General features: G+C 40.3%; 2 protein-coding genes across 2 annotated transcripts; both read left to right on the top strand.

The window, feature by feature from the left end:
- Positions 1–826: 826 nt before the first annotated feature.
- On the top strand, positions 827–1,768 carry LOC139037348 (olfactory receptor 1J4-like). The gene has a single exon (XM_070473746.1). It carries the CDS (start codon positions 827–829, stop codon positions 1,766–1,768), a length of 942 nt encoding a protein of 313 aa, XP_070329847.1.
- An 8,268-nt stretch (positions 1,769–10,036) lies between these two features.
- On the top strand, positions 10,037–10,978 carry LOC110146646 (olfactory receptor 1J4-like). The gene has a single exon (XM_020907571.2). It carries the CDS (start codon positions 10,037–10,039, stop codon positions 10,976–10,978), a length of 942 nt encoding a protein of 313 aa, XP_020763230.2.
- Positions 10,979–11,808: the final 830 nt, after the last annotated feature.

Here is an 11,808-nt window from a genome sequence, read left to right as displayed (position 1 = left end):
AATGATAAATATGAGTGTTAGTAAACGTATACATGTAGCTGCCAGTAATATTTTTACTTCATAGAGTGTGATATTATAAGATTGAGCTCTTACAAAATCTGAGTTCAGTTGACAGGTAAGCTTCATTTTTTTTCTTCAACATTTATAACTAAGGGAATCTGGCTATTTAGTTGCTTATTTACTTTTAAATAATTTTTTGATGTGGATAATTTTAAAAATTCTTTGCTGAATTTATTACCATATATTTTTGTTTCATGTTTTGGTTTTTAGCTGTAAGGCATATGATTTCTTTATATGTGGAACAGGGATTGAACCCACAACCCCTGACTTGCAAGGTGAAGTATTAACCACAGGACTGCCAGGAAATTTCTTGGCTGTATATTTCTGACCCACTTTCCTTTGAGAATTGGTTGGTGAACAGTCTTCCTTATACTTTACATATGAAAGGACTTTGAAGTCAGATTTCTGTAGGTCAATATGTCACAACCTGAAGGTCAAACCTTATGGTTGTATGTCCAGAAACAGAAGAGAAATTAGGGAGGTCTTTAGCTTACTATTTCTCTGCTAAGAAAGTGTGATACTTTCTCTTTACTGAGGTGGTGGAAAAATTCCACTGAGCCAGTTTCTTTTCTGTATCAAACTCAATTCTTTGTTGGTAATTCCCTCACTATACATGGTAATACCATTAACCTTAGGGGTTTTTGCAGGGCAATGCAGACAGACCCTGACATATTCACCAACAGAAAGTACTCATTTTGATATGCCGGCTGCAATCAAAATGTGCTTCTTTCACTGTCTTTTCATTCCCAGCAGACAGGAGAGGAGCATGAAGAGGGAAAATCAGAGCAGCGTGTCCAAGTTCCTCCTCCTGGGACTCCCCATCCAGCCAAAGCAGCAGGGCGTGTTCTTCACCCTGTTCCTGGGCGTGTACCTGACCACAGTGCTGGGCAACCTGCTCATCATTCTGCTCATCAGGCTGGACCCTCGCCTCCACACCCCCATGTACTTCTTCCTCAGCCACTTGGCTCTCACTGACATCTCCTTCTCAACTGTCACCATCCCTAAAATGCTGATAAACATGCAGACTCAGGATCAATCCATCCCCTATGCAGGGTGCATAACACAGATGTATTTTTTCCTATTTTTTACTGGTCTGGATGATTTTCTGCTCACCTCGATGGCCTATGATCGGTATGTGGCCATCTGTCACCCTCTCCACTACAGCACCATCATGGGACAGGGGCTGTGCACCTTACTAGTAACTGTATCCTGGATTCTCTCCTGTGCCAATGCCCTGTGTCACACACTCCTCCTGACCCGGCTGTCCTTTTGTGCTGACCACACTATCCCCCATTTCTTCTGTGACCTTGATGCCCTGCTGAAGCTCTCCTGCTCAGACACATCCCTCAATGAGCTGGCCATTTTCACAGCAGGAGTGGCTGTCATCGTCCTCCCTTTCATATGCATCCTGATCTCTTATGGACGCATTGGGACCACCATCCTGAAGGTCCCTTCCACCAAGGGGATCTGCAAAGCATTGTCCACATGTGGGTCCCACCTCTCTGTGGTGTCTCTGTATTATGGAACAATTATTGGACTGTATTTTTTCCCCTCATCCAACACCTCCAGGGACAAGAGCACCATTGCCTCTGTGATGTACACAGTGGTCACTCCACTGCTGAACCCCTTCATTTATAGCCTAAGGAACAGGGACATGAAGGGGGCCCTGGAGAGACTCTTGCACAGGGCAAAAGTCTTGTCTCAATGATGCTTACTCGTTTTTGTAACAGCCATGTGTGTTCACAAAACCTCAGATCCTACATGCCTAGATTTGAACCCAGCATGGAATAAATACTCAGTAAATGTCTGATTGTTGAATTGCATTCATTTACAGTTATTTCCTAACAGTTCATTAGCATAAATTGTGAATTTTGAGCTTATGTTCTTGATTTTTGATCTTGTCTATAAGGCTGAGCATTTATATAGGTGGTAGTACTTCACCTCTCCTCTTATTTCCTAGCAATTTATTTCTTTTTAAAAATTTATTTAATTTTTAATTTACTTTTTATTGGAGGGTAATTGCTTTACAATATTTTGTTGGTTTTTGCTACACAACAATGTGAATCAGCTGTAAGTGTACAAATATTCTCTCTCTCCTGATCCTCCCTCCTACCCTCCCCATGTTTGCAGCCCTCAGGTCATCACGGAATGCCACACTGAGTTTCCTGTGCTGTGCAGCAGTTTCTCATTAGCAATCTAACTTAAACAAGGTAGTGTGTGTATGTCAATGGTACTCTCTCAGTTTGTCCCACCCTCTCCTTCCCCCTGAGCAAACTCTGAGAAGGACAGGGGAGAATGGTATGCTGCCGTCCATGCGCTTGCAAAAAGTCAGACAAGACCTAGTGACTGAATGGCAACAAATCCTCCTCCAACTGTGTCTAGAAATTCATTCTCTATGTCTGCATCTCTACTCTTGCCTGTCTAATCGGTTCTTCACTACCATTTTTCTAGATTCCATATATAGACATTAACACACAATATTTATTTTTCTCTTTACTCTGTATGTCAGACCCAGACAATATGTAGACCATCTATGTTCTGGTAATGGCACAATTTTGGTAACGTTTTGTGGCTGCATCATATTTCACTGTATATATGTGCCACCTCTTCTGTACCTATTTCTCTGTCATTGGACATTTACTACTGTGCATAAAATGAATAACTAATAAGAATCTACTGTATAGCACAGGAACTCTACTTAAAGCTCTGTGGTGGCCTAAAGGGGAAGGAAATTTTTAAAAAGGGATATACATATGTATATGCATGGCAGATTCAGTGTTCTGAGAAGAGAAAATAACACAACATTGTTAAACAACTATAGTCCAATAACTTTTTAAAAAAAATTTCTTTGGAAGAGCAAATGCTTTTTATTTTTATGAAATCAAGATTCTACTCTTTTCCTTTTAGTGTTCATGACTTTTGTGTCTTATTTAAGAAAATATTCCTTACCCCACGTTTACCAAGATTTGTCCAAGTTTTTCTTGAAGATAGTTTTATAGCTATAGTTCTTACACATTTGATCCATTTTGAGTTATGTTTTACATGGGGTGCAGCACAAGAGTCCATGTTCACTTAAGACATAGTGATACTGAACCATGCTGGCACCATTTATTGAAACATTGTCCTTGCCACGTTAAATTGCCTTGGTGCATTTGTAAACTATTAATTGACCTTATATGTATTGATATATTTTGAAATTATTCACTGTTCTATTGAACTATATTCCTATTCTCATGCAATTATTTTTATTTTCCTTGCTTTGGAGTATAAAACAGTTTTGAAATTAGATAAAGTTAAGTATGGCATTTTGCTTTTCATTTTAACATTTTTTGTCTTCCCTTTTCAATTTAGTTCAGTTCAGTCACTCATTTGTGTCTGACTCTTTGTGACTTCATGCACTGTAACACACCAGGCCTTCCTGTCCATCACCAACTCCTGGAGTTTAATCAAACTCATGCCCATTGAGTCGGTGATGCCATCCAACCATCTCATCCTCTGTTGTCCCCTTCTCCTCCCACCTTCAATCTTTCCCAGCAACAGGGTCTTTTCAAATGAGTCAGTTCTTTGCAGCAGGTGGCCAAATATTGGAGTTTCAGCTTCAGCATCAGTCCTTCCAATAAATATTCAAGACTTATTTCCTTTAGGATGGACTGGTTGGATCTCCTTGCAGTCCAAGGGACTCTCAAGAGTCTTCTTCCCACCCTCACCTTCTCCCACAGAGTCCAAAAGTCTGTTCTTTATATCTGTGTCTTTTTTGCTGTCTCTCATATAGGGTCATCATTACCCTCCTTCTAAATTCCATACATATGTGTGAATATACTGTATTGGTGTTTTTCTTTCTGACTTACTTCACTCTGCATAATAGGCTCCAGATTCATCCACCTCATTAGAACTGATTCAAATGCATTCTTTCTAATAGCTGGATAATGTTCTATTGTGTATTTGTACCAGAGCTTTCTTTCTTTTTGTTTTTAGTTTTTAATTAATTTCTTTCATTTAATTGGAGGTTAATTACTTCACAATATTGCAGTGGTTTTGCCATACATCGACATGTATCAGCCACGGGCACACATGGGTTCCCCATCCAGAACCACTTCACACCTCCCTCTGCATCCCATCCCCCAGGGTGGTCCCAGTGCACCAGCCCTGAGCACCCTGTCTCATACATCTAACCTGGACCAGTGATCCACTTCACATATGATAATGTTCAAGTTTCAATGCTCCCTCTCAAATCATCCCACCCTCACCTTCTCCCACAGAGTCCAAAAGACTGTTCTTTACATCTGTGTCTCTTTTGCTGTCTCACATAAAGGGTCATCATTACTATCTCTCTAAATTCCATATATATGTGTTAATATACTGTATTGGTGTTTTTCCTTCTGACTTACTTCACTCTGTATGATAAACTCCAGTTTCATTCACCTCCTTAGAACTGATTCAAATGAGTTCTTTTAAATAGCTGAGTAACATTCCACTGTGAATATGTACCACAGCTTTCTTATCCATTCATCTGCCTATGGAAATCTAGGTTGCTTCCATGCCCTAGCTATTGTAAACAGTGCTGTGATGAACATTGGGGTACATGTGTCTCTTTCAATTCTGGTTTCCCCGGTGTGTATGCCCAGCAGTGGGATTGCTGGGTTGTATGTCTCCTGGCAATCTTGATTTCAGCTTGTGCTTCATCCAGCCAAGTGTTTCTCATGATGTACTCTGCATATAAGTTAAATAAGCAGGGTGACAATACACAGCCTTGACCTACTCCTTTCCCTATTTGGAACCAGTTTGTTGTTCCATGTCAAGTTCTAACTATTGCTTCCTGACCTGCATAAAGATTTTTCAAGAGGCATGTCAAGTGGTCTGGTATTCCCATCTCTTGCAGAATTTTCCACAGTTTGTTGTGGTCCACAGAGTCAAAGGCTTTGGCATAGTCAATAAAGCAGAAGTAGATGTTTTTCTGGAACTCTCTTGCTTTTTTGATAATCCAGCAGTTGTTGGCAATTTGATCTCTGTTTCCTCTGCCATTTCTAAATCCAGCTTGAACATCTGGACGTTCACAGTTCACACACTGCTGAAGTGTGGCTTGGGGAATTTTGAGCATTACTTTATGTGCATGTGAGATGAGTGCAATTGTGTGGTAGTTTGAGCGTTCATTGGCTTTGCCTTTCTTTGGGATTGGAATGAAAACTGACCTTTTCCAGTCCTGTGGCCACTGCTGAGTTTTCCAAATTTCCTGGCATATTGAGTTCAGTACTTTCATAGTACAGTAGTTTCAGTACTTTCAAATCTTTTAGGATTTGAAGTAGCTCCACTGGAATTCCATTACCTCCACTAGCTTTGTTCACAGTGATGCTTCCTAAGGCCGACTTGACTTCACATTCCAGGATGTCTGCCTCTAGGTGATGATCACACCATTGTGATTATTTGGATCATGAAGTTCTTTTTTGCATAGTTTTGTGTGTTTTCTTGCCACCTCTTCTTAATATCTTCTGCTTCTGTTAAGCCCATACCATTTCTGTCCTTTATTGCGCCCATCTTTGCATGAAACGTTCCCTTGGTATCTAATTTTCTTGAAGAGGACTCTAGACTTTCCCATTCTATTATTTTCTTCTATTTCTTTGCACTGATCACCGAGGAAGGCTTTCTTCTCTCTCCTTGCTATTCTTTGGAATTCTGCATTTAAATGGATACATCTTTCCTTTTCTCCTTTGCCTTTTCCTTCTCTTCTATTCTCAACGATTTGTAAGGCCTGCTCAGATGACCATTTTGCCTTTTTGCATTTCTTTTCCTGGGAGATGATCTTGATCCCTGCCTCCTGTACAATGTCACGAACCTATGTCCAAAGTTCTTCAGGCACTCTGTCTATCAGATCTAATCCCTTGAATCTGTTTCCCACTTCCATTATATAATTGCAAGGAATTTGATTTAGGTCATACCTGAATGATCTAGTAGTTTTCCCTACTTTCTTCAACTGAAGTCTGAACTTGGCATTAGGGACTTCATGGTCTGTGCCACAGTCAGCTCTTGGTCTTGTTTTTGCTGATTGTATAGAAATTCTCCATCTTGACGGCAAAGATACAATCAACCTGATTTCGTTATTGCCCATCAGGTGATGTCCATGTGTAGAGTCTTCTCTTGTGTTGTGGGAAGAGGGTATTTGCTATGGCAGTGTGTTCTCTTGGCAAAACTCTATTAGCCTTTGTCCTGCTTAATTCTATACTTCCAGGCAAAATTTGCCTGTTATTCCAGGTGTTTCTTGACTTCCTACTTTTGCATTCTCATCCCCTAAAAGGACATCTTTTTTTTGGTGTTAGTTCTAGAAGGTCCTGTAGTCTTCATAGAACTGTTCAACTTCAGCCTCTTCAGCCTTACTGGTTGGGGAATAGACTTGGATTACTGTGATATTGAATGGTTTGCTTTGGAAATGAACAGAGATCATCTGTCATTTTTGAGATTGCATCCAAGTACTGCATTTCAGACTCTTTTGTTTACTATGATGGCTACTCCATTTCTTCTAAGGGATTCTTCCCCACAGTAGTAGATATAATGGTCAACTGAGTTAAACTCACTCATTCCAGTCCATTTTAGTTTGTTGACTCCTAAAATGTTGATGTTTGATTACTTCCTATTTGCCTTGATTCATGGACCTAACATTCCAGGTTTCTATTTAATATTGATCTTTACAGCATTGGGCTTTAGTTCCATCACAAGTGACATCCACATCTGTCTTCCCTTTTACTTCAGATTAAGAATCAGATTCTACAAGTAGGCTACTGATACATTGCCTTTGATTGCACTGACTCTATAGATCAATTGGAGGAGAGACCTGGCTCCATAATGATATTGAGTTACTCAGTCTATGGGCAAAGTGTATCTGTATTCATTTCCATCCTCTTTAAATTTACCATGAATGAGTTTGTAGTTTTTAACATATCAGTATTTTGGTAAATTCATCCATAAGCATATTTGCTTTTTAAACTGTTTCAATTAGGATGTTAAAATTTCAATTTTCAGTGCTCACTGCTAGGATATAAAGTATCATTGATTTTTGTTCAGTATTCATCAACTTTGTAATCCTGCTACCTTGCAAAGCTCACTTAGTACAAATAGATTTGGAGAAGTATTTTTTGTTTTCTTTTCCCTCTTTTTGGCCTTCTTTGAGATTAGTTTATACTATTCATTTTCTCTCTCTTATCAACATACTACATATATGTCTTTTTTTGAGCATCAGGTTTTTACCCCTGTTGTTTCATCTTGTTCCTTTGTGTGTGCCTGCACTATGCAAGATGTAATATGTTTACTAATGCTCTACAGAAACAGAAGACTAATTAGTTTGTAACCAGTAGCTGGAGTGACATGCAAGGCTGTGATGATGTCCACAACTCTAGTCTGTTTGGGGTGTAAAGATGGAAATCACACTTTTTGAAAGACTTGGATATTTGATACATATATAAAATATTATGATGCAACTTTCCTCATTATTCACTTATTTCATTCCATAAGCTCTGACTTAGATGATTCCTTAGGTGAATGAAGACAGTATGGCTTTATTGTCTCTCTTACCATGGGCTTCCACCTAGACTTCCATTCTTCATGTATTTCCATGGACATTTTCACAGTTCAGTTGTTCTCTCTTCAAAAGAGCAAGCCACAGGCATGGGGGAATTAAGACAATGGAGCCTTTTAAAATGGATGCTTTGGAGATAATAAAGTAACCTTGATCAGACAACAGACACAGGAGAAGATTTCAGGGTGTACTATAATATTTAATAAAGTTTTACCTTATTGAAGAATTAGAGATTCTTTGTTAAAAAAAAAAAAGGAAAAAAAGGGGATGACAGAGGATGAGATGGTTGGATGGCATTACTGACTCAATGAACAAGAGTTTGAGCAAACTCTGGGAGACAGCAAAAACCAGGGAAACCTGGCATGGGGTTGTAAAGAGTCGGACATGGCTTAGCGAATGAACAACAACATCTGGAGTTGAACAACACTGAAGTCGAACAACAACTCCGGTATTCTTGCCCAGAGAAGTCCACTGACAGAGGAGTCTAGTGGGCTACAGTCTGTGGGGTTGCACAGAGTCAGACACGACTGAGCGACTAACACTTTGATAGAACAACAATAAATGTTAATATAAAATTTTATGAATAAAAACCATTTTAGAAATATAAAAGATGAATAAAAGACAGGGGAAATACTTTGAATTTCTCACATTGTATTTGAATTTCTACCGTGAAGCAGATTTATTTAGAGGCAACGAACTAAGAAGGCATCTTGGTTTGGAAGAAAACTCCATCCTCACATCCCAAGCTTTGGCTTAACTAGGGAAACTTTAAGCTAGTAGGAAGGGTCAGTTAGGAGTTCTTTCCACATCTCCTTCGGGCTCACACCCACTGGGCATCATCGTGACGTTCTTCCCAAGGATGCTGTTTTCTCAGTGTCAGCCCTTCGGACCACGTGTGTCAGAATTCCCTGGTCATAGAGTTTAAGAATGAGCATCACTGGAGTTGGAGCTGGGATCTGCATCTTTAATAATCTCCCCAGGGCATCCTAGGGAACATCAAAGTCTAGGAACCACTGCCCTAGGGCGTGTGTCCTGGAGGGAGAAACAAGAAACCTGAGCAATTAATACATGTTTAATGTGTGTCTCTAACCTAGAGCTTGGAGCCCTGTCCCCTTGGGTCCCTTCCCTAGTGGACAGAGAACAGTCTTCACGTCTCCATTTCTGACATTGTTGAATTGAGGATCAAGCTCTTTTGTCTCTGATGCTGGTGAGTGGTTCAGGACCACAGAAGTGGATCAATCTTGACTCCAGGTGTCCTACAGAGAAGCTGAGAAACCAGTTCTTATTCAAGGCAGTTAGATCATTTAAGCATAAAATTCAGAGATGAACTGGGTCTCCTACGGCAATAGCAGGTGTGTATTTGTGTGTGTGTGTGTATGTGTGTGTGTGTGTGTGTGTGTGTAGGCGTTCAGCACTTCTCTGTGCTCTTGCTTGTGATACTTTTTATTACTAGTTTTAAAGACAAGGGGAGAATGCATATCAGGGCATATCTCTTTGACATATCTTGGCAGCAACTGTTTTTATTTTGGATTAGGGAACTCTTCAACAAAAGAATTTTGCTGAATCAGGAGGATACTGGAGAATGATAAATATGAGTACTAGTAAAAATACATATAACTGCCAGTAATATTTTTTACTTCATAGAGCAGTGATATTGCAAATTTGAACTCTAAGATACTCTGAGTTCAGTTGACATGTACACTTCTTCTTCTTCAGCCTTTATACATAATGGAACTGGCTATTTATTTGTTTTTGTTTTATTTTAAAGATTTTTTTTAATGTGGATCATTTTTTAAATTCTTTGTTGAATTTGTTACCATATTGTTTTGTTTCATGTTTCGATTTTTAGCCATAATGCATGTAATATCTTTATACCTGGAACAAGGATTGAACCCATACATCCTGACTTGGAAGCTCAAGTCTAAAGCAGTGGATCGCCAGGAAATTCCCTGGCTGTGTATTTTTTATCCACTTTCCTTCAAGAATTTGTTGCTGAAACATCTTCCTTATACTTTACATATGAGAGGAACTTGAAGTCAGATTTCCGTAGGTCAATATGTCACAACCTGAAGGTCAAATCTTCTGATCATATCTATAGAAACAGAAGAGAAATTAGGGAGGTTTTTAATTCACTATATCTCTGCTAAGATACTGTGATAATTTCTCTTTACTGAGATGATGGAAAAATGCCACTGAGTCAGTTTCTCTTCTATATCAAACTCTCTTCTTAGTTGGTAAATTCTCTCATTATACATGGTAATACCATTCATCTTAGGGGATTTTGCAGGGAAAAAGCAATGCAGAAAGACACTGACATATTCACCAAGAGGAAGGACTCATTTATATATGCCTGCTGCAATCAAAATGTGCTTCTTTCACTGCCCTTTCATTCCCAGCAGACAGGAGAGAAGCATGAAGAGGGAGAACCAGAGCAGCATGTCCGAGTTCCTCCTCCTGGGGCTCCCCATCTGGCCAGAGCAGCAGGGCGGGTTCTTTGCCCTGTTCCTGGGTATGTACCTGACCACAGTGCTGGGCAACCTGCTCATCATCCTGCTCATCAGGCTAGACGTTCGTCTCCACACCGCCATGTACTTCTTCCTCAGCCACTTGGCCCTCACTGACATCTCCTTTTCATCTGTCACTGTCCCTAAAATGCTGATAAACATGCAGACTCAGGATCAATCCATCCCCTATGCAGGGTGCATAACACAGATGTATTTTTTCATATTTTTTACTGGTCTGGATGATTTCCTACTCACCTCGATGGCCTATGATCGATATGTGGCCATCTGTCACCCTCTCCACTACAGCACCATCATGGGACAGGGGCTGTGCACCTCACTAGTAACTGTATCCTGGATTCTCTCCTGCACCAATGCTTTGTGTCACACACTCCTCCTGACCCGGCTGTCCTTTTGTGCTGACCACACTATCCCCCATTTCTTCTGTGACCTCAGTGCCCTGCTGAAGCTCTCCTGCTCAGACACATCCCTCAATGAGCTGGTCATTTTCACAGCAGGAGTGGCCGTCATCGTCCTCCCACTAGTATGCATCCTGATCTCTTATGGACGCATTGGGGCCATCATCCTGAAGGTCCCTTCCACCAAGGGGATCTGCAAAGCATTGTCCACATGTGGCTCCCACCTCTCTGTGGTGTCTCTGTATTATGGAACAATTATTGGGCTGTATATTTTCCCCTCATCCAGCACCTCCAGGGACAAGATCACCATTGCCTCTGTGATGTACACAGTGGTCGCTCCACTGCTGAACCCCTTCATTTATAGCCTAAGGAACAGGGACATGACGGGGGCCCTGGAGAGACTCTTGCACAGGGCAAAAGTCTTGTCTCAATGACGTTTGCCCATCTTTGTAATAGCCATGTGTGTTCACAATACCTCAGATCATATATCCCTAGATTTGATCCCAGCATGGAATGAATAGTCAGTAAATATTTGATAGTTGAATTACACTCCTTTACAATTATTATCTATTTCCTAACAGTTCACTAGCATAAATTGTGAATTTTGAGTTTATGGTCTTGATTTTTGATCTTGTCGATAAGGCTGAGAATTATAGCTGGTAGTACTTAGTCTCTCCTGTTATAACCTGGGAATTTATTTCTTTTTAAAAAGTGTATTTAATTAGTTATTTATTTTTTATTGGAAGATAATTGCTCTACAATATCTTGTTTGTTTTTGCTGTACCACAGTTGAAACAGGTATAAGTACATATATACTCGCCCTCTTGATCCTCCTTCCTACCCTCCCCACGCTTTGCAGCCCTCAGGTCATCACAGAGCACCACACAGACTTTCCTGTGCTATGCAGCAGTTTCTCATTAGCAATCTAAGTACACGTGGCTGTGTACATATGTCAATGGTACTCTTTCAGTTTTTTCCACCCTCTCCTTTCCTGTGAGCAAACTATGCGGAGGACAGGGGAGCCTCGTATGCTGCAGTCCATGGCCTTGCAGAAAGTCAGACATGTGACTGAATAACAACAACTCCTCCTTCAACTGTGTCCAGAAATTCATTCTCTGTGTCTGCCTCTCTATTCTTGCCTGTCTAATCTGCTCATCACTACCATTTTTCTAGATTCCATGTATAGACACTAACATACAATATTTATTTTTCTCTTTACTCTGTATGTCAGACCCAGACACTTTGTAGACCCATCCACATCCCG

Source organism: Odocoileus virginianus, chromosome 2 (assembly GCF_023699985.2).
Source record: "Odocoileus virginianus isolate 20LAN1187 ecotype Illinois chromosome 2, Ovbor_1.2, whole genome shotgun sequence".
NCBI classification, from domain to species: Eukaryota; Metazoa; Chordata; class Mammalia; order Artiodactyla; family Cervidae; genus Odocoileus; species Odocoileus virginianus.
Note: the sequence above shows the minus strand (reverse complement) of the source record. Positions and strands in the feature narration are given on the sequence as shown.